Raw genomic sequence first — 23,926 nt, 5'->3', positions numbered from 1 at the left:
CTAGACTTAAAAATGGATTTAAAATTATACTTAAAAGTGAAGTAATTTTGACTGGAAGTTTTACTTTGAACTAGAAATGAAATCGGACCTAATACAGAATTGTGAGCTTCTATTTGCAATTGGTATTGAATTAAATGTGGAATTAAGATCGAAATTAAACTTTAAATTGGAAATAAAATTGTACTTGAAATTAGACACACTGGATTTAAATTGGGCTTGAGATTAGACTTGGAATTAGAGTTGAAATTGTACTTGCAATTGAACTCGAAATAAAAGTTTAAATTAAACTTAAAGATTAGATTTAGATTCAAATTAGATTCAATTATATCTAGAATTCGAATTAAATTAAACTTGCAATTAGGCTTCAAATCAGACAGGCAATTGAACCTGACGTTGGGCATTAAATTATTCTCTAATTTGGACTAATTCGAACTTCAAATTTTACTTCAAGTCCGACATGGGCACAAAATTGGGTACAAAGTTTTGCTTGAAATTAAAATTGACATTTTTCGTCTCAATCCCCCACATGCTTTGTACTCCTTTTTTCTGTTCTGTTTTTCTCTTTTCCAGTTCCGTTTTTTTCACTTTTTGTTCCATGTCTACACCTTTTCTGTACCGTTTGTTTGGTTTTTACTCTCACTTTCCATCCGTTTTTTCTGCCCCATGTTTCCTATTTCCGTATTTTTTCCGCTTGCTGCTCCAATTTTTCTTATTTTCAGTCCACCTTTTTCTCATACTCTACTCGTTTTTTGTCATTTTCTTTCTCGTTTTCAGTCTTTTCTCTTCGTTTTTATTTTTTTTTTCATTTCCAGTCTTTGTATTTTTCTAACTCTTTTTATCTACTTTCCATCTCCGGTTTTTGGTTTTGGCTCTTTTTTTTCTATTTTATCTCCGATTTTCCCTTGTATCTCCCGTCTTTTCTTTTCCGTTTTACTTTTTTCTATAGTCAATTTTTCCTGTTTTCTTTACTCCTTTTTCTGTCTTATTTTAATCCCATCTTTCTCATTTTTTATCCCGTTTGATCTCTTTTTCCGCTTTCCTCATTTCTTCTATCGGTTTTAGTTTTTCTCTCCCTATTATTTTCTCCCCTTTTCATTCCCTGTTTCCTATTTCTCTGTTCCTTTACTCTTCTTCTCCTGTCACTTTTTTCGCATTTTTCTTAAGTTTTAAACTTCCTCTGTCTCTTTTTTCGTTGTTCTTCTTTCGTTTTCCCCCGTTTCGTTTCTCGTTCTTTTCATTTTTTTCTGTCAGTTTTTTCTCCTTTTCTATCCTGTTTTTCGTTTGTTTGTCTATCGTTTTTTCGTTCATCCGTTACCGTTCTGTCTCTTACTACGTCTTGCTTTTCCCTTTTTTCTGACAGGATAGTTAGATAGTCTCATACCCAATTTTGTCCCTCCAGTCTTAATATTCCATGTTCGCACACATACGCTCCCCCGCCGACGGAAATTATTTTTTGTATGATTGCCCTATGCTTCTATCACCGAGAAAAGAGATGGTTAAGGGTCTTCCAGATACCACGTGGACAGAAAAATACCAATTGTCACCGCCCCCCCGCTTCGCTCCGTGGGCAACCGTGGACCTTGACTCATCCCCCTCCCCTGTTTGTCCACGTGGACTATTTTTTTCAATTTGATTTATTCAGTAATTATTAAGCAAAAACCAATATAGAAAAAGCTTACGTAAAAGAACGTTGTAATAGGTATGGTATTCAGAATTCTTTTTGAAAACCGCGTTGCTCATGGATGTCTTGTTTGTGCTGCATTTGATTTTGAGGCAAAAGGCAATCCACATTTGGTGCAGGCGAAAAATGATTAATGAATTACGTGACTGTTGTATATTTGTGGGCTTCATTCTGTGACACCTTTTAAATTGAGATCGAAGGTTTTGATATACTTTCGTAACCTTTGTCATTTAGCAAAAGATGCAAAGGGTTGTGAAATAATAATAATAGATGGGGTCAGTCCCGGCGTAGTGGTTAGCACTCACGCCTCTCACACCGAGGACCCGGGTTCAAATCCCAACCCCGCAGAAGTCACGAATGATCGGTTATCGGCGGTCACGAAAGCTGGTTAAAGTGACTATAATCTAAACAAAAAAAAATAGATTGCATTACTTCAACATTCAGATTGCAATACAATCAACATCTTCATCATCAACAACAACTAACGAAACTAAATTATTCCAAAAAGAATTATGCCAGATAAGCGCTCTCGTACTGCTTGGTGCATATGTTTACCTCAACACATACCTCAGAAGATAATGCTTCATTTTGGTTTTAAAAACAAACACTGAACATGGCCCCTTATCAACTGTAGTGCGATAGAAGCGAGCAGTCGGGTGCCGACCGTCGAGCAAGCGGCACGTTCAGTGTTATACCACACCGGGTGTGTTATTTCTGTTTTACTTGTCTCTGACTCTGTCGTGGTCCAACGTAGACTTTTTTGTAAAGTTGGCGCAGCGTTTGATGAAAAAAATGGTAAACTGGATGAAACGGAGAAATTTCGTTATGAGGCCAAAAATATATAGGGTCGTTCAATGACAGGACTCAAACCCACCCTCTTTCGGTTTGTACCCGAGTGATTTGACAATTAAACTACAACCGCAGCTTCTATTAGAAAGCTTCATATCCAATTTTGTCCCTCCAGTCTAACCGTTCCATACACGCACACACACACTGTCAGGTTTCCGTTTCCGATCTCTTTCACCTTCCGTTTTTATTTGTTTTTCCTTCTTTTATTTTCTCTCTGTCCCATTTCTCTTCTTTTCCTGTTCTCATTTCTCCTTTCTCCTCCCGCATTTTTTTCTTTTCTTTTCTTCCTTTCTCCTTTTTCGTGTTTTCTTCTTTTTTGGCCCGTTTCTTCACGTTCTTTTTTCATCGTTTGTTTATTCGTTCTTCATATTTTTTCTGCCCAAACTTTTCGCTTCTTGCCTCGTTTTTCCTTTTTTTCTATTTCTCGTTCTTTTTTTTCATTTTCCCTCTCACTATACCTCGGGGTTTCTTTTTATCATGACCGTTTTTATTCTTTTTTTCTCGCGCATTTTCCCTCTTATTCTAACCCGTTTTCCTTCGAGATCTTTTCCGTTTTTTTCTCTTCCTGCCACATTTTTCCTTTTTTGCTTCTTTTCTGGAGAGCAGCAGGGGACGGACTACCTCTAGATCTATCGGTAATCCACCTGTTAATATGCTAAAAAGTACTAACGTTTTCATAAAAAAAAATTGTGTTGTGTGGTTCATGCAAATTTAGAAAAACCGAGTTTTTCAGATATAATTTAGGAATAACAGAAATTGTTACCATAAAAATTCTATCATTAAAATATTAAAAAGAAATTGACAAAGAATAAAAAATATTTAAAAAAAATCCATGTGACATAATATAACGTTCCGTCTTTTCTTTGGAGTTTAAATTTGACTTAAAAATGGAAATGAATTGGTTTTAAATTGGACTAGACTTTAAATTATGCTGAAGTTGGACTTAAAATCGAAGATGTAATTAGACTTGGCAATGGACATGAAATTAAACTTGAAGTTGAACTTAAGTAGGATTTGAAATTGGATGTAAATTGAGCATGAAATTGTGTTTGAAATTGGACTTCAAACTAGACTTATAATTGTACTTGAAAGCGGTGATGAAATTGGGCATGAAATTAGCATTGAACTTGAACTTCGAATTGTGCTTGAATTGGGATTGAAGCTAAACTTTAAATTTAATTTATAATTGGAATTGGAATCAGACCTTAATCTGGAACTATTTTTGTCGAATTAATTTACTCATCTCAAAAATACTGGTAATTTAAATTAAAAACTGCGGACCTCTTGGTTACAGAAATTGATTTGTTTTACATTAAATTTCACAGAGAAGGTGGGGCCTCAGGAAGTGCCTCAGTATGCCCCAGCCTGGGCACATACTGTGGTTATCCAAACGCAAAAATCCAACTGATCAAGGCAAGCATTCAGGATTTTCAAAGAAAATTTGCTATCAAAATCTTTTGGCTTTGAAAGATCTAGTTTATGCTATTGAAAAACTTGAAAAGGATGCCGTCAAGTAGCTAAAGAGCAATAAATTGGCTGGCTAAGAAGGTATCGGAGCGGAGCCTAATAAAATTGAACCGCAAAAGCAACTTGTCTGCACTGGCTGATTGTTTGGATTTGCAATACTAAACAGCTGCTGAAGGAGTGTAAGGATCGAGTTATCTACCCGGTCTACAGGAAAGGCGACAAATTGGACTGTGAGAATGATCGTGCCATCACCGTTCTCAATGCCGCGTTAAAGGTGCTCTCCTAAGTCTTTTTTCGCCGACTATCACCAATTGCTTGTTTCCAAGCAGCATTTGTTCGTTGACTTCAACGCTGTATACGATACCATCGGCCGTAAAAAGCTATTGAAAATCATGGCCGAGTTTCTTCCCTTGACTTGGCTGATCAGACTGATTAAATCTATCATAAGCTACAATGGATAGTACACAGCGCCGTGTGTGCTTATCTACAAAATGTGTTCTGAACTATTCACGGGGAAGCCAATTCAGTGGACTGTAACTTAAAAAAAGGGGGTTTCTTTTCTTAACAAAAGACCGACACGACCATTTTGTAAGAATCACGTTTCAATTTTAATTTTTCAGGTAGTTCATTTTTGACACATAGCAAATAACAGTGCGCCCATATATGCACAGAAATAAAAGTATTACCAAAGTTGTTCATCAAAAAAGTTCATTTAATTTTGCACTAAACATCCTCCCCCCTTGGGCTCAGCCCAACACTTCACCTTATATCCTGTTCTTCATTGTCCGTAATCGGGAGCACGGCTACCTTTGTCGTTGGTCTGCTGTATACACCAGAATTAGTGCGCACCTTAACAACGCGAACTATTCCGTCTTGGCCTGGATTCACACCGACGATTCGCCCAAGCTGCCAACTCTGAGGGGGAGTGTTGTCCTCCTTTAGAAGAACCATCATACCACTTCGTACAGCTGTAGGCACCTTGTTCCACTTATTACGCCTCTGAAGCTCGGTCAAGTAATCATTCGACCATCTCTTCCAGAATGACTGTTTTCGATTTTGAATCAACTGGTACCTGGAGAGTGCGTTTTCCCTGATGTCGTCATACAAAGGTTCAGCAATAGCAGTCATTTCGTGTCCTATCAAGAAATGTCCAGGACTAAGTGCTCGATAATCGTAAGGATCATTCGACTGTTCACACAAGGGGCGTGAGTTCAATACAGCCTCAATTTGTATCAATAACGTGTTCATTTCTTCGTAAGTTAGATAGGATTCATTCAACACGCGGTATAGATGGTATTTTGCACTTTTGACTCCTGCCTCCCACAGGCCACCTTGGTGAGGAGCCTTGGGAGGGTTGAAACTCCAAGATATGCCTCGAGCCTGGCAAAAATCGTCGAGTTTTTTCTCCAACACTTGCGACTTAAGCAGCTCTTGTAATTGTGTTAACTGCCGACTCGCACCAATAAAGTTTTTACCATTATCCGAAAATAGTTCAGCTACATGACCTCGTCTTCCCACAAACCGTTGCAAAGCTGCAAGAAACGTATCACTTGTCATAGACGTCACAAGCTCGATGTGTATCGCCTTTGTGCACATGCAAACGAACAGTGCAATGTAACCTTTTACTGGTGCCTTCATCCGTCCCTGCTTCAATAACACTGGTCCTGCATAATCTATCCCGGTTTTAAGAAACGGATCAGTCACAGTCACTCTTACTCTAGGAAGATCTCCCATGAACGGACTTGTTTCTGTCGGCTTTGTTCGAAAGCATTTTATGCATTTCCTCAACACTCTACGGATAGCTTGCTTTCCCTTAATCGGCCAAACTCTGCGACGAATAACTGCCAACAATCCATTCTGTCCCAAATGTAATTGTTCACGATGAAGAGTTTCTATTAACATCTCAGTGAAATGATGTTTTTCTGGAATTATCATCGGATGCTTCTGGTCATATGATAGGTTGGAATACCGCAAACGTCCACCAACTCTCAACAATCGATCCTCTCCATAAATAGGATTGAGATTCAGCAATTTTCCCTTGACGAGTTTCCCATTTTTAATACATTTGATCTCACCGTGAAATTCAACATTTTGAACCACTCTGACAAGCATCTTAAAAACATCTCGAAAGTCATATCCGTTCAGTCTACCACTGCGACGTTGTCCGCTCAAGGATCTGCAGTTCATTATAAATCTATTTATGTAACCAGCAATTCTTTCCAACCGACGAAAATTACTAGTGCTCAAGATCAATGCCATAATACAGTTATCATCAACAGTATCACTACCATTTATTTCTATTGTGGGAGTATTCGATCCACAACTGCTAATCCCAGCACCACAGAAAACTGTCAAGTCGGTTTCCTGCGACCGCAGGAAAGCGGGGCCCTTCCACCACAGCATGTTGCTAGCTCCGTCGGATACATGCCACGAGATATCAAGTCGGAAGGATTCAATTTCGTAGGAATATATTTCCACTCGTATTTATTTGTAAGCTCACGTATTCGGGAAACTCGATTCCTAACAAATACCGCCACATCTGATTTCATATTGTTGATCCATGCGAGCACGATTTGTGAATCCGACCACAGCACGACACGACTAACTTCAAGCTCTAATGCGTCAAGTACAGCACTTACTTGCTCCGCCAACAATTTAGCCGCACACAGTTCCAGTCGCGGCATGGTCATTTCAGCTGGATTTGAGACGGATCCTGGTTCTCGTTTTGTTTCTTTTATTGGAGTTACCCTCGATTTTCCACAGAGTACATAAAGCTCCGCTGACCCATCCTGCTTTAAATTCCTTAAGTATATGCAACTCCCGTAAGCTTTCATCGATGCATCGGAGAAACCGTGTATTTCATATCGAGAGGCTGCATGTATATTCACTAACCTTGGAATTCGCATACTGGCAATTTTCGGCTCATCCCTCAATCGTTTCCGCCAACTGGTTTAGAGCACGCGTCGCCAGAAAAGGGGCAGCCGCTGTCCCGTACGTCACAGTTGTCAATTCAATTTCTTGCAACGGGTTAGTTTTCTTTTCGCGCCACAGGATTTTTTGAAATTTGGTATCTCTTTCATCCATTAATATCATCCGATACATTTTCGGCACATCAGCCGTAAATGCATAGCGATAAAACCGAAATCGCAAGACAATGTCGAACAGGGTATCCTGTGCCGGTGGACCAATCATTAACAAAGCATTAAGCGACGTTCCCGATGAGCTTTTCGATGACGCATCAAAAACAACTCTCAACTTTGTTGTTGAGCTGTCTGGTCTAATGACACAATGGTGTGGCATATTGTAAGAAATTTCGTTGCTGCCTGTCGTATTCGGTAACAACTTGCAGTGACCTAACTCAATGTACTCCCTAATGAACGCTGAGTAAAGATTTTTTAGTTCTGGATTTTTATCTAATCTTCCTTCTAACTGATAAAAACGCTTCTCAGCTTGTCGTCGCGAATCACCTAATGTTCCAGCATTCGCACGGAATGGCAATCTTACTACATACCGTCCCTCATCATTGCGAGTGAATGTCTCTACAAAATGCTGTTCGAGATCGTCGTCTATCTTTGAATCACAAATCTGATTGTCAACCGTCCAAAACTTTTTCAGGATGCTGACCAATTCTTTGTCTGCGTCACGAACACTTGTTACATGGTACGACCGAACCGCTGGTGTAACGGCTGAAGAGGCAACAGGTCCCGAAACGAGCCATCCTAGTAGGCTCTCTTGTAACGTTGGAAGGTTTTCTGTCATTTTTACCTTACCTGCCAGTAGAATATCGTAAAAGGCTTCAGCACCGACAAGCATGTCGACGCGAGACGGCTCGTAAAACCTTGGGTCTGCTAAGTGTAGGCCTACTGGTATTGGCCAGCCTTGTACATCCACCCTCGACGCAGGCAACGCACCAGTCACACGTGGTACGACTAAATAATCCAAGCAGAATTCTTGATCAGAAATGTTAGATTTGGCTTTGCAGTGCACACTAAACTTCACCACTGTTTTCATTCCGTTTACACCAGTTACAGGAATATTCACATAATTCTTTTTCAATCGCAACATATCAACCAGTCGTTTCGATACGAAATTCGCCATTGCTCCTGAGTCTAAAAGTACACGGCATTTGTGTTCCTCACCATTTACATCAAAAACACTCACTACTGCAGTAGCCAACAACACTTGCTTGGTTGGTTTTGCAGCATCACAAGGAATCAAACAGTTTGTTACCGTCGTATCATTTTTCAATTGCTCATCACTATTTTTTCAGTTTCTTTCACAGTAGACTTTTTCTCTTCCTGAGAAGCTTGCTCTTCTGGATGTAACAATAAGTGATGGCGTCTGGAACATTTTGTACATTTCACACTGTTTTTGCAGTTCATTGTTCTATGCCCTCTTCTTAAACACGCAAAGCATAGTCCAATTTGCCTCGCCTTATCGTAGCGCTCCTTTACGGCCAACCTCTTAAAAGTGTCACATTTTTCCACCAGATGATTATCTTCACAAACTGGGCAGTTGTCAATTTTCTGAATCGCTGCCGTATGGGTCTTCGCTGCAGCTAATTGAACAGGTCGTGCCATCGGAATTCCACCTCTGCCTTTCTGGATGCTTTTGTAGTTTTCACACCGTTCCAAAACGTGCTGTTGATTTCTAAGGACAGAGATCATTTCTTTGTATATCGGTAACTGTCCGCGCTTTACATTCGACTCCCAAATTCTGCGTGTATCTGGGTCTAACTTTGTTGAAACGAGAGTAGTTATAATCGCTTGAGAGAGCTTGTATATTTTCAAATCATGAAACTCTAGCGAACTAACACACTTTTCCACGTCATCTGTAAGCGATTTCAATTGATGAAACGATTCGTTTGTCATTGCCTTCAGGTTTAGCAGCTTCAAAACTGTATCGCTAATCAAGGCTGGCAGATTTTCATATTGCTGCGCGAGACTAACCCAGGCTCCTTCGTAATCGTTGTCACGAATAATTTGCTGATCAATAGAACCTTGTGCCCGTCCTACCAGAGCCTTATCCAAAAAATGCAGTTTTTTGGCAGCAGAATCACCCGTACACTTATCTGCAATGTCGCGAAACATTTGTTTAAATTTGAACCACTGGTCGTACCGTCCGTCAAAGCTGGGCAGCGCAGCCTGCTGTAGCACTATCGTAGGCGTTATTCTTACCGACTGCGAAACACTACTGCTGCTTGGTTGACAGTGGTTGCTATCGGAAAACTTAAGAGCATTCTGAGACTTTTCATGTGATTCAATCATCTTACGAATGGCAATGCTAGTAAACTCGTAAAGTTCTTCAAACTCCACAAACTTTGATTCAAATTCATTTCGCCTGGTCGGATCAGCAAGGTAAATCTTGTTTTGGAAATCGTTGTACTCTTGATAGGCTGCGTCAACTGTTTTCATGTACAACTGGGTCCTAAAATTTGTGATAAAAAGATGATTTTTTTAGAAGGAACGATAAAGCTTCCCATTATGACTACCAGAGTATGCTTTTTTCTTTTTTAAAAAGATGCAGAGCATTAAAAAATTAAAATACAAAAATATTGTAATTTATTCTCCCTTGACATTAGAGATCTTCCTTGACATAACGAAAATAACACGTTTCTGGCAACAATGATAACTTTTTCTCACTGGCAACTCTGGTTTGACATTAGAGCAGCTGATCGTTTTGACAGTTACAGCTTCGCAGTTGTCTCTTGTGCTTGTCTGCGTTTTGCTGGTCATGAGGAAGTGGGACATCAAATTTGTAATAGTTATCGGATAAAAGTTTTGATTCGGGCAATGTATTCCAATCCATCGATTCACGGTGCTAGACTTTGTCCAAATCTAGTTTGCGCTAAGAATGACTAAACGATGTCAAACTGATGGCCAACAGTATAATCTCGGTACAATCGACCCCGCAGAACAGTATGAAAAAAAAACGCCAACCGAAACTGGCACCGTATTATCAATCAGATTGGTATGTTCTGCTACTCCGATGTGAATCAATAGTAGGGCGAACGGCAGACCAAAAATTCCTGTGCGTTTCTAACCAAACACGGTCGCATCTCGATGGCGGGTGTTGCATCCGAAAACTGAAGCCATCCACGCTGTGACCAAGTGCAGTCACTGCGCTTATTGCTGATTTTGACAAAGGCCTTAATTAAACTGAGATGCTATAACCAATAGTTCAAACGTTGTTCATGTCATCTCTTGGCTTTATCAGATTATGCTAACTAACGAACGTCTTTCTCAAAATCCGGAAACCGGAAAATGAGCTGTAAACTCAGAAAATGTTTTAGGTCGCGATTGCCAAGCAATTTCCTGACTTTGCAACTTTTGACTTTTTGACACACTATCACATGAACGTGAAGGTAAACAAAAAGTTTTCCGTGACATTTCAAGACACACTATGGTTTCTTTTTATAATTCGTGTTGTCTAGACACTGCTTGACACAACCATGTACAACTATAGTTTGTCTATATAAGGTTGCCCAAATGTTTATTTTTAGTTCAAAATTTCACAAAATTAAAAAAAAAGGTTTTTAACGGCAATAGCCTAAAAATATAAAATTGAATATCAAAATATGTGTTCCTAACCCTAACCTCATCGATTCAAGTTAAAAACGACATAGGGCTTTAGGACCCAATTGCAATGCATGCACACGAAAACGCTGATAATCAAGACGCGCATATTCAATGGCGTTCCTTATGCGATTCACTTTATTTTTTGCTGACTCACAACACACACTCAAAGCATCAATATTGGCAACTATAGCATTTTTCATTTTTGCTGCCTCCTGCTCGGCCTTCTGCTCACTGACCGACGACTGTGGTACTCTCGGCGAGGGAGAATCACCTTCAGCAGCATCCAAATTCAGCTTCTTCTTATGTCCAGAACGGTGAACCATTTTTAAATCTATTCATATGGGTCACTTCACGATTCCGCGTCTTTCACTAATCCGGTTCGAACGCGACCAAGATGTTCTGAACTATTCACGGGGAAGCCAATTCAGTGGACTGTAACTTAAAAAAAGGGGGTTTCTTTTCTTAACAAAAGACCGACACGACCATTTTGTAAGAATCACGTTTCAATTTTAATTTTTCAAGAAGTTCATTTTTGACATATAGCAAATAACAGTGCGCCCATATATGCACAGAAATAAAAGTATTACCAAAGTTGTTCATCAAAAAAGTTCATTTAATTTTGCACTAAACAAAATGGAAGCATTGAAAGTTAGATTTTAATTAACATCACCAAGACTTTTAAAAAAAAAATTCGTCAATAATTGATTGGTTTATCACTTAGGTTCGAGCTGACACGAAGTCAGATTTAATCGGTGATTTTTGGAGATACCGTACACCCCAACATTAAATGATTGTATTATTATTGTAATTTTTTACTGGCACATACTGCCTACAAAACTATGCTAATTCTCATTTTTACTAGACTTTTGTTTATTCTAGTTATTTTTCGGACGGACATTAGAAGCCACTAAAATTATTCCAATCCTATTGGCAATGAAACTTTCAAGTTTCATATCAGGGGTGACGTTGCGATTCTCGTTTCGAGTGATTTTGGTTCGTTTCGACCACGTTAAACGAATGGGCGAAACGAACCAAAATCACTCGAAACGAGAATCGCAATGTCATCCCAGTTTTATAAGTTGAAAAATATTTTGTAAAATGTCAAAAGACAAAAACTCAGATCAAACGTGTGGTGTGGTTTCCTGCTAAATATTTGGTGAATTTGTACCTTAGCTCTAATCGATTTGCAACAGTACCAACCAAAATAAAACAAAGAATCATTAACATCAATATACAATCTCAATTCCAGCTGGAACCGGGTGCTCCGCTGCCGCCGCCCTCAGCGCTGAAGCGCAAAATTATGATCAAAAACAAAAGACTTAAGCCGGAGGTGGAAAAGCGCGAGCTGGAACTGTTCCTGCAGGGCGAACTCGTGGTGGAGGATGAAATCAAAGAGGACGCCAGTGCGGTTCGAAAAGCCGAACCAACCGAGGAGGCAGCGGCTGCGGCACCGACGGCTGCCTCGCAGGAAGGCGGTGAAGGTGGTGAGGTTCCTGCCGTACAGTATACCGGTTCGACGACCAACGTTCACCCGTGGCTGTCGTCGATGGTAAACTACGCCCAGCCGATCAAATTCCAGTCGTTCGACTATGCGGACAACAAAAACATTCATCACAATATGTCTTCGTTTGCGGAAACTACCGGCATGAATTTGCTGAAACAACAGGCTATTGATTTTGTGAACTACAACAAACGTCAGATGTCGCGCATCTATCCGAAGGGCACCCGAGCTGATTCGTCCAACTACATGCCGCAGGTGTTCTGGAACGCCGGTTGTCAGATGGTGTCGCTGAACTTTCAAACTTCCGATCTTCCCATGCAACTCAATCAGGGCAAGTTCGAGTACAATGGTAACTGCGGCTATCTGCTGAAGCCGGATTTCATGCGGCGAGCCGATCGAAGTTTCGATCCTTTTGCCGATGCTCCGGTCGACGGTGTGATTGCCGCCTCCTGTGCCGTACAGGTTATTGCTGGTCAATTCTTGTCGGACAAAAAAATCGGTACATATGTGGAAGTGGACATGTACGGTTTACCGTCGGATACAGTTCGAAAGGAGTTTCGAACTCGTCTAGTGCCGGCTAATGGTCTCAACCCGGTCTACAATGAAGAACCGTTCCTGTTTCGTAAAGTTGTTCTGCCTGATCTGGCTGTACTTCGATTCGGAGTGTACGATGAAAACGGTAAGTTACTCGGACAGCGAATCCTCCCATTGGATGGTCTACAAGGTGGCTACCGGCATATTTCGCTCCGTACCGAAGCTAACTTCCCGATGTCACTCCCGATGTTGTTCTGTAACATTGAACTTAAGATCTACGTCCCGGATGGATTCGAAGACTTCATGGATGCCCTGTCGGATCCGCGAGCCTTCATGGGTGCCGCCAAGGAACGGTCGGATAACATGAAGGCCATGGGAATCGAAGAGTCCAGCTCCGGTGCCGCTGCCGATGCGTCCAAGGGTGTTAAGAAGGAAGAACCAACCGAACCGCCGCTGGTGTTCGATCCGATTACGGTTGAATCCCTGCGGCAGGAGAAGGGATTCCAGAAGACGGCCAAGAAGCAGCAGAAGGAACTGGATAGCGTGAAGAAGAAGCACGCGAAGGAACGGATGGGTGTGCAGAAGCAGCAGAATGCTGCCATCGAGCGGTTGGTTAAAGGAAAGAGGTTTGTATTTTATTTGGTCGGTGAGCTTTTCTGAATTTTCGTGTATTTTTTTAGTAAAGAGGAAATCAAAGCAGACTCGGCTATTCGTAAGGTGATTCAGGAGCAAAATTCCCAATGGGGTGAGATGATCGAGCGACACAAGAAGGAGGAGTGGGATTTGCTGAAGCAGCAGCTCGACGATCAGAAGGATATCCTGCGAAAGCTGATGGAAACAACCCAGGCGGCTCAGATGAAGCAGCTGGAAGCCAAACACGAGCGAGATATCAAAGCGTTGAACAGCCAGCAGGCGAAAATTTCCGTCGAAACGTCCAAGGAGGTGGCGAACGATAAAACACTGAAGACCAAGGGCGAGAAGGACCGTCGGTTGCGCGAGAAGAAGCAAAACAATATCAAGCGGTTTATGGATGAGAAAAAGGTATCCCACAGACGTGATTTTTTATCTGGTTCAACATTAAATTGTTATTTTTTGTTTTTCGTTTCGCAGACGGCCCAAATCAAGCAGAACCGCGAGAAGGAAAAGCTGAAGGTGACCCACGACAAGCAGCTGGAGGAGCTGGACAGCGACGTTCAGAAGGTACAGAACGGTTACCGGGAGATAGTGACGCTAGAAACGGTGGTATAGCAATCACTGCATAGTAGTTTAGAGTGCGTGTGCGAGTGCGAACGCTCGCCGCCACCGGAAAGCCCACCGACACCGACAACGGCAACGCTGGACTCGTTGGTTCGCCGTTGCTCGTTGCCGCCAGCGAACCAACAACACTCGGGGGGTCTTCTGTCGCGATGCTGGGCTTGGTTCTCGAACAGAAGGAAACGGAAATCCCGACAGTGATTGATTCTAGTTGTTGTTGGTTCCGGATTCATTCTGGAAGCAAAAGCAGTGCTTTTTGTCGCCAAGCTGATCTGTGTTATCGATTAGTTCGTTCTTTAGTTTTTGGTTTAGTAGATTATTTGATTTTATTTCGGTTCGTTAATTTAATTTCGTTAGTAGCGCATATTAGTAGTTGGCCAGTCGAGGTAAATTGAATTGACGTGAAAATAGTTTATTAGCAGATGTCACGCGTACCTTAGACTCTTTCATGTTACTATTTATTCGTGTTTGTGTTTAACGTTAAATCAAGCTGGATCTTCATTTTCGCTGCAATCAAGTAAGCTATATTTTGTTTTTATTTTTATTTGTGTAATTTGTGTTTAATTTTTTAAGAAAGTTGATAATTTTTACATTTTTGACAATTAACAGATTAACTTTAACAACTAAAAACACCACTTGGGCGACACGTTTGTTTAGGCATTGTCGAAACTAGAGGGGAGCCCTCCCTAGGGGCAATTTAACAGCAAATTGCTTGTCATTTGGCAATTTGCAATTATTGTGCAACACTACGTCGACACCTTAGACAGGGAAACACTCATTCCTAATATATTACAACTTTCCTCCTGCGTATTTATTAGTGTTTCTTGAAACTGACACTGACGCTCCGGAGGATTTACGCTACTTCCGCGAGCTTTGTCAAGATACGTCTCTACTGCCACCTCTTCAGTAGGATAATAGATATTGTGCTTTGTAGCTGTACCTGGATTAATCCAGATTATTTTCTCTAATGCCAATGTATATGCCAAAACAAAACAGCAACATTGCAGTTGTCACTCTTTCTCTTTCTCACTCACAGCATTGGCATTGTCGCACTTTTTGTGCCAGTCGCACTTTTAGACTGCGGTGTCCAGTAAGGTGCAAAATGCAATTCCTTCACAAAATGTTTCTGAGTTTCGATATGTTTCGATCTGTTTGTTGCGCTATCGGACCGAAAAGCGCAATCAAAACTTATTAGTTTCGAGTATAGCATGGGAGTGGTGAAGGAACACCCATGTTTAAAACCACTTAATAAATTCAGTACCAATACCAATTTCGTGTAGCTTCTCGACATGCCTTACTCGACGATATGGTTATAATTAGGTGGAATAAATTGTTTACTCAGTAGTCGTTGATTTTAGACTATTTACGTGTTAGCAATAAAATCTTGATTTAGGATGCCGCTTTTTATGGCATGAGCTATTTTGGGGTGATCCTTAAATTAACCACGATCCAGAAATTATCTTCAAAACGAAACAAGATAGAGCGATATTCACTTCAGCAATTTTATAGTTTGAAGTATTTTGAGTAATATTGCAGAAAACGAAATCCCTCTATCTCGAACCGTTTCCGTATTAGGGCGATATTTCTGAGTCAAGTTAGGGTGATCCTACTCTTTTGCGATTTTTCTCCATAACTTTTTTATTTTGCATTTCTCGCAAAACACTTCTTCAGATGACTTTTGAGGCTCAATAAGACGCAACTTTTGGTGAAAAAAGAAATTGGCTATCTACTTTACTTCTATACTTATATTAAACTAGCTGACCCGACAAACTTCGTATTGCCACAAATTAACCTGTGTTGTACATAAATCATGAATCTCGGATGATCTTTGTCACTATCTCGAGTTTTGCAAGCCCCCCAGTGGGCGGCGCTTCCGACGGCGGGTCACCGGCAACACTCGCGACCGGCTCGTCCTGAATGATCTAGTGTTACTATAGATAGTTTTTGTGGTCTTGTTATTGATTAATGTTTTATGGAAGAGTCTCGAATTTCTCGAGTTGGATTAGTTTTTGAGTTTCGCAAAAATTTCTGTTTTATTTGTATGAGAGTCCATATCCTCCTACCACAGGGGTGAGAGGTCTCTAACTATCATAAAATAAATTCAAGACTCAAAAATCTCCTACATGCTAAATTTGGTTCCATTTGCTTGATTAGTACTCAAATTATAAGGAAATTTGTATTTCATTTGTGTAGAAGCCCCCCCTCTTGAAGTGTGGAAGGATCCTAATTCACCGTAGAAAATATTTTTTCCTCCAAAAACCTCCACATGCCGAATTTGGTTCTATTTGCTTGATTAGTTCTCGAGTTATGGGGAAATTTGTATTTCATTTGTATTGGAGCCCCCCCCCCCCTCCTAATGTGGGAAGAGGTCCTAATTCATCACAGAAAAAATTCTTGCCTCCAAAAACACCTACACGCCAAATTTGGTTCAATTCACTTGATTAGTTCTCGAGTTATGAGGAAATTTGTATTTCATTTGTACAGGAGCCCCTCCTCTTAAAGTGGGGAGGGGTCCTAATTCACCATAGAAAATTTTCTTGCTCTCGAAAACCTTAACATGCCAAATTTGGTTGCATTTGCTTGATTAGTTCTCGAGTTATGAGGAAATTTGTATGGAAGCCCCCCCTCTTAAAGGGGAGAGGAGTTACAATTCCCCTTATAAAGAGGGAGGGGTCTCAATTTACCATAGAATAAATTCTTGTCACCGAAAACACCCACATGCCAAATTTTGTTCTATTTGCTTGATTAGTTGTCGAGTTATGCAGAAATTTGTGTCTCATTTGTATGGGAGCCCCCCCTCTTAAAGTGGGGAGGGGTTCTTATTTACCATAGAAAATATTCTTGCCCTCGAAAACTTCCACATGCCAAATTTTGTTCCATTTGCTTGATTAGTTCTTAAGTTATGAAGAAATTTGTATTTCATGTGTATAGGATCCCCCCCTCCTAAAACGGGGAGGGGTCCCAATACATCAAAGAAAAAATTTTTGTCTCCAAAAACACCCACATGCCAAATTTGGTTCCATTTGCTTAATTACTTCTCGAGGTATGAGGAAAATTGTGTTTCTTTGGTACAGGAGCCCCCCCCTCTTAAAGTGGGGAGGGGTCCTAATTTACTATATAAAATATTCTTGCCCTCGAAAACTTTCACATGCCAAATTTGGTTCTATTTGCTTGATTAGTTCTCGAGTTATGGGGAAATTTGTATTTCATTTGTATTGGAGCCCCCCCCTCCTAATGTGGGAAGAGGTCCTAATTCATCACAGAAAAAATTCTTGCCTCCAAAAACACCTACACGCCAAATTTGGTTCCATTTGCTTGATTAGTTCTCGAGTTAGGAGGAAATTTGTATTTCATTTGTACAGGAGCCCCCCCTCTTAGAGTGGGGAGGGGTCCTAATTCACCGTAAAAAATTTTCTTGCCCTCGAAAACCTTCACATGCCAAATTTGGTTCCATTTGCTTGATTAGTTCTCGAGTTATGAGGAAATTTGTATGGAAGCCCCCCCTCTTAAAGGGGAGAGGAGTTACAATTCCCCTTATAAAGAGGGAGGGGTCTCAATTTACCATAGAATAAATTCTTGTCACCGAAAACACCCACATGCCAAATTTTGTTCTATTTGCTTGATTAGTTGTCGAGTTATGCAGAAATTTGTGTCTCATTTGTATGGGAGCCCCCCTCTTAGTGGGGGGAGGGGTTTCTAACCATCACTAAAACCTTTCCTGGCCCCAAAAAACCTCTACATGCATACTTTCATGCCGATTGGTTCAGTAGTTTTCGATTCTATAAGGAACATACGGACAGACAGACAGACAGACAGACAGACAGACAGACAGACAGACAGACAGACAGAAATCCTTCTTTATAGGTATAGATTTTGTGATAAAAATAGGCCGTATTCAAATGTTAGTATCTTAGAAAGATGCAAGCAGAATTAAAATCGGTTGATTGCGTTTGAAAGATCGTGATTTTTTGTGCATAATATCAAAAAATTGGAGAGTGGATTTATGTCTATCTATACCTATAAAGAAGGATTTCTGTCTGTCTGTCTGTCTGTCTGTCTGTCTGTCTATCCGTATGTTCCTTATAGAATCGAAAACTACTGAACCAATCGGCATGAAAATATGCATGTAGAGGTTTTTTGGGGCCAGGAAAGGTTTTAGTGATGGTTAGAAACCCCTCCCCCCACTAAGAGGGGGGGCTCCCATACAAATGAAACACAAATTTCTGCATAACTCGACAACTAATCAAGCAAATAGAACAAAATTTGGCAGGTGGGTGTTTTCGGTGACAAGAATTTATTCTATGGTAAATTGAGACCCCTCCCCTCTTTATAAGGGGAATTATAACTCCTCTCCTCTTTAAAAGGGGGGGCTTCCATACAAATTTCCTCATAACTCGAGAACTAATCAAGCAAATGGAACCAAATTTGGCATGTGAAGGTTTTCGAGGGCAAGAATATTTTCTATAGTAAATTAGAAACCCTCCCCACTTTAAGAGGGGGGGCTCCTGTACCAAAGAAACACAATTTTCCTCATAACTCGAGAAGTAATTAAGCAAATGGAACCAAATTTGGCATGTGGGTGTTTTTGGAGACAAAATTTTTTTCTATGATGAATTGGGAGCCCTCCCCGTTTTAGGAGGGGGGGAATCCAATACACATGAAATACAAATTTCCTCATAACTGAAGAACTAATCAAGCAAATGGAACAAAATTTGGCATGCGAAAGTTTTCGAGGGCAAGAATATTTTCTATGGTGAATATGGACCGCTCCCCCCTTTAAGAGGGGGGGCTCCTATACAAACGAAATACAAATTTCCTCATAACTCGAGAACTAATCAAGCAAATGGAACAAAATTTGGCAAGTGAGTGTTTTCGGAGACAAAATTTTTTTCTATGATGAATTAGGACCCCTCCCCACTTTAGGAAGGGGGGCTCCTATACAAATGAAATGCAAATTTCCTCATAACTCGAGAATTAATCAAGCAAATGGAACCAAATTTGGCACGTGAAAGTTTTCTAGGGCATGAATATTTTCTGTGGTGAATTAGAACCCCTCCCCACTTTAAGAGGGGGGGCTCCTATACGAACGAAATACAAATTTCCTCATAACTCGAGAAATAATCAAGCAAATGGAACCAAATTTGACACGTGTGTTTTTGGAGACAAAAATTTTTTCTATGATGAACTGGGCCCCTCCTCACTTTAGGAGGGGGGGCTCCTATACAAATGAAATACAAATTTTCTCATAACTCGAGAGCTAATCAAGCAAATGAAACCAAATTTGGCATGTGAAAGTTTTCGAGGGCAAGAATATTTTCTATGGTGAATTAGGACCCCTCCCATCTTTAAGAGGGGGGGCTCCTATACAAACGAAATACAAATTTCCTCATAACTCGAGAACTAATCAAGCAAATGGAACCAAATTTGGCACGTGAGTGTTTTTGGAGACAAAAATTTTTTCTATGATGAATTGGGACCCCTATCCACTTTAGGAGGCGGGGCTCCTATACAAATGAAATTCAAATTTCCTCATAACTCGAGAACTAATCAAGAAAATAGAACCAAATTTGGCATGTGGAGGTTTCTGGAGGCAAAAATATTTTCTATGGTGAAATAGGACCCCTCTCTTCTTTAGAAAGCGAGTTAAGGCCCATCTCCCCTTTAAGAGGGTGGGCTTCCAACAAATGAAATGCAAATTTCCTCTTATCTCGAGAACTAATCAATCAAATGGAACCAAATTTGGCATGTGGGAGTTTTAGATGGCAGAAATTTTTTCTATGGTGAATTACGACCCCTTCACCTTTTAAGAGGGGAGCTCCCATACAAATGAAATTCAAATTTCCTTATAACTTGAGAACTAATCAAGCAAATGGAACCAAATTTGGCATGTGGGAGATTTTGGAGTCTTGAATTTATTTTACGATAGTTAGAGACCTCTCACCCCTGTGGTAGGGGGATACGGACTCTCATACAAATAAAACAGAAATTTTTGCGAAACTCAAAAACTAATCGAACTCGAGAAATTCGAGACTCTTCCATAAAACATTAATCAATTAAGACCACAAAACCTATCTACAGTAACACTAGATCATTCAGGACGAGACGGTCGCGAGTGTTGCCGGTGACCCGCCGTCGGAAGCGCCGCCCACTGGGGGGCTTGCAAAACTCGAGATAGTGACAAAGATCATCCGAGATTCATGATTTATGTACAACACAGGTTTATTTGTGGCAATACGAAGTTTGTCGGGTCAGCTATCTCAAATAAATCAACTTTGAATATGTGGGGTTTTAACATATTTAAGTATATAAAAGTAAACGAGTTGCGCCATAACTCCGGAACGCCTTGACTGTTCTTGAGCAAACTTGGCGTACATGTTTCTTGATACAATCATCTTGCATTAAAGGGCGAACCAGTCACAGGCTAAAAACCTCTCAAATATAAAATAATAATAATATCTTGCATTTAGACCGTTAGAAGTTGTACAAGTGGCTGGGAGATAAGATGAAGAGCGTGTGAAAAGATGGGAGGGTCACAACTGCGGGAGTAGAACAATATAAGGAAGGTTTTGTTTCTCTTTCATTACCTTCGGAGAGACGTACAAGTTGCTGTAGATAAAAGGGCCGCTGACCGAGGAGAGCTAATCAGGGGGCGGGGTAGATATGCCTAAATGAGGAAAAAAGCTTTGTATTATGAGAATTTGCAAACTGAAACGTAGTGTTGTGAAGCCCGCATTCGTGTGGTCCAATTTTCTTTTCATGATTTTCTTCAAACGAACACACATGCATGAGCATTTCTTTCGGATTTCTTTTCTGATATTCTCATGCACTGCGACATATTTTTGCCATAGTGTATTTAGTTATCACCTCCCAGTTGGCCTCGTGGTATGATGCTCGTCATATGTTCGAATCTTGGCTGGGAGAGGCTGTTAGAGTCAATAGGATCGTAGCAACTGGCCTTGCAATTGTCCTGCACTCCAACAGCTACCTACAAAGTTTGTCGTATAAAAAAACAGAAGGTAAAGTTTCGATAACGAAATGTAGCACCTAGGCTATGCTATGCTTTGCTATTTAGTTATCAACCACGGTCTTTGCTTACGCTCGTCATTGCAACCCAGCAGTTGATACCTATCATCGCTCGCAATGGCCCGCACACTTGCCCGCGTGTGTAAGTGAGGGTGTAAAATGAAGAAGTAAAGTAAAATCCGTATTCATACATTCTAGTGTGCCGCTCGTGCTCACGACCTATGGACAGCTTGCGAGCTTTGGATTCGCGGGTGGTATGTGCAGAAAGTTGCTATGAGGCTGTACACTCGCGAGTGTGTAGGTAGCAGAATGTATGCACACAGTACCACCAGTTGTTTGTCATAGGCTTGCGTCAGTGAACTAATCTTTGGATGCTTGCACACTCGCTCGCTTCAGACTTTCAACATTATCGAAAATAGATTTACAAGTGACTGAAAGACAAAAGGATAGTGGCCTCTGATGAAAGGGGAAGTGCGAATCACGGAAATCCCCGTCGCGGGTAGAAAACTATTGAAACTTCTCATTCGGTAGTTCCACTGCATGATACTATGAAACACATATGATTTCATTACTTTGTCTACCATTCCCTCTGTTTATTGGAAAGTCTACCGTGTTTAATGTCTAACCTCGTTATAAAGTTCAAGTCAACAAACATGAGGTTAAGTTTATACATTCTCTTTTAGATTTGGACCACTCACACAACTTATAACGGTCTAAATACAAGATAATTACAGCCACTTTTACTTATTTGTACCTCCCCCTCCCCGTTTTAGCGACCACCCCGCTTTTGTCAACCCCCTGTGCTGATTTACTTATGTCAAGAAACATATACACCAAGTTTAATCAAGAATAGTCAAGGCCTTCCGGGGTTATGGCGCAACTCGTTTACTTTTATATACTTGAATATGTTAAAACCCCACATATTCAAAGTTGATTTATTTGAGATAGGCAAAAATCCACTCTCTAATTTTTTGATATTATGCACAAAAACCGCGATCTTTCAAACGCAATCAACCGATTTTAATTCTGCTTGCATCTTTCTAAGATACCTAGATAGCCAATATATTTTTTCACCAAAAGGTGCATCTTATTAAGCCTTAAAAGTAATCTAAAAAGTGTTTTGCGAGAAATGCAAAATAAAAAAGTGATGGAGAAAAATCGCAAAATAGCAGGGTCACCCTAGCTTGACTCAGGAAAATCGCCCTAATATGGAAACGGTTCGAGATAGAGGGATTTCGTTTTCTCCAATATAACTCAAAATACTTCAAACTATAAAATTGCTGAAGTGAATATCGCTGGAGAACACAAAATTTGATCTAATGCTCAATCTTTTGTTGTCGTTTTCGTCCGGGGTTTTCCATAGCTCTTGTCGGTTCACTCGGTTTAGGTACAGGTACAAAACTCTTATTAGACCGGTAGTTTTCTTTGGACGGTTCACGCGCCTTTGCCGTGCTCGAGTGGAGAATACTGCGGACGATATTTGGCGGAGTAAAAACTGCAAGCGGAGAGCGGCGGAGGCATATGAATCGCGATCTACAGACACTGCTTGGAGAGATTCCCATCGTACATCAGACAAAAGCCGGTAGGCTACGGTGGGCCGGACACATCGTAAGGATACCGGGCGACAGTGCGACGAAAACAGTAATCTTCAACAACCCTACCACCATGCCTGGAGACGCCTGGGAAGTTGAATCGAGACGAATGCTTGAAACAGCACGAGCCACCCGGACTCTATGTGGCTGACGATGACGACGGTTTACACAATCTTATTCGGCTTTGAAATCAATGAACATTTGGTGACTCGGAGTTCGTGGCGCTTCTGCAAGATCTGCCGCAGGGTAATCACTTGGTCTGTTGTGGAACGATAACCTTCATGGATAACTTCCCTCGACTCTATTGGCTATTGACAAATCTGACCAAAACAGTACGGAACAACCCTGTTACTTCAGGAAAGACAGCGTTTTTCTAGATACCCGTTCATGTAGATTTCTGGTTGGGTGGTGTTTATGCCATCGTTGTGTCCATTTTAAGTTCCACCTCGGCATCAACATCGTTTGGACTCTCACAAACCCTGCCAGCAACCTAAAGACCCTGTAGCCTAAAGCCCTTTTCCGCTGCTCTACGGTTGATTCTGTTGATACCAATGTCATCCGCAAAATCAAGAAGTATATGAGAATTCGTAACGATGACCCGTTCCTTTTCACATTTGCTCTTGAAAATGACTAAATGAGCCAATGAGGTCATCCAATCGCTCCTCCCTGTGCATACTGAGTACTGACAACCACTCGAATTGCTGGTGGTATGTCTAACAGTGCGCATAGATTAAGGATGGAGCCGATGGATTTCTCCATACAGCCGCTCGCTCCCTACTTTTGGAAGTTCAGCCGGGATACCGCCATTCACAACAGTCTTGCCATTTTTCAGCTCATTCTTATCCAGTTCCTTGCTTTCTCCATGTTTACCTCTCCAGCACCATCACTGCACACCACAGGCATGGCAAATTCCTACTCTTCGCCATTTCATAGAAAGTCCTTGCATCGTTGGTGACTTAGGCATATTAGGATAAGACCAACCTCGCGTTTTTGTCTTGACCTTTAGAATGAGGTCAGTCATTTGATCAATTTTTTATAACGATAGTTTTTACAATCGACAATTGTAGAAGAAAGTAATGAACTTATCCTGGTGCGATGTCCTTTCGGATTTCACCTGCGTAACTACGTTCCGCCAACAAAGTTGGTCCGTGGCTGTTCGTTCTCGAATGTCCCATACTTTTCAGGTTTGGCTTCACTTGGTTTAACCATCGAGCACGCTGCGCACTGGTCTGCGTTTGGTACTAACCGGATTCTAGGTGAACACCATTTTTGCGGGATTGTTGTCCGGCATTCTCATAACATGTTCCCCCCATCGTACCCTTCCAGCAGTACTCATTCTAACGAAAATTTCTGCACTTATTTCTTCATGCACTGCAATGAGTTTTTGCGACTGTGTGTTTAGCTAACAGCTACATTCGTCGGGGGGGTTCGTCGAAAAGCTGCGCCA

The 23,926-nt window shown here is 40.9% G+C and overlaps 1 protein-coding gene across 3 annotated transcripts in view; it reads left to right on the top strand.

The window, feature by feature from the left end:
- LOC128744392 (1-phosphatidylinositol 4,5-bisphosphate phosphodiesterase) overlaps window positions 1-23,926 on the top strand; it is a 185,127-nt gene that overhangs the window by 151,684 nt on the left and 9,517 nt on the right. For 2 of the 3 annotated variants that reach the window (XM_053841375.1, XM_053841376.1), the window contains 3 exons: window positions 11,825-13,236; window positions 13,291-13,651; window positions 13,721-13,810. In XM_053841375.1, the coding sequence (XP_053697350.1) occupies window positions 11,825-13,236; window positions 13,291-13,651; window positions 13,721-13,810 (1,863 nt within the window). Of the gene's footprint in view, window positions 1-11,824; window positions 13,237-13,290; window positions 13,652-13,720; window positions 14,382-23,926 lie in introns of all 3 variants that reach the window. The other variant, XR_008412387.1, reaches the window with a different exon arrangement.

The sequence above is a fragment of the Sabethes cyaneus genome, chromosome 3, assembly GCF_943734655.1.
Source record: "Sabethes cyaneus chromosome 3, idSabCyanKW18_F2, whole genome shotgun sequence".
Classification (NCBI taxonomy): Eukaryota; Metazoa; Arthropoda; class Insecta; order Diptera; family Culicidae; genus Sabethes; species Sabethes cyaneus.
Note: the sequence above shows the minus strand (reverse complement) of the source record. Positions and strands in the feature narration are given on the sequence as shown.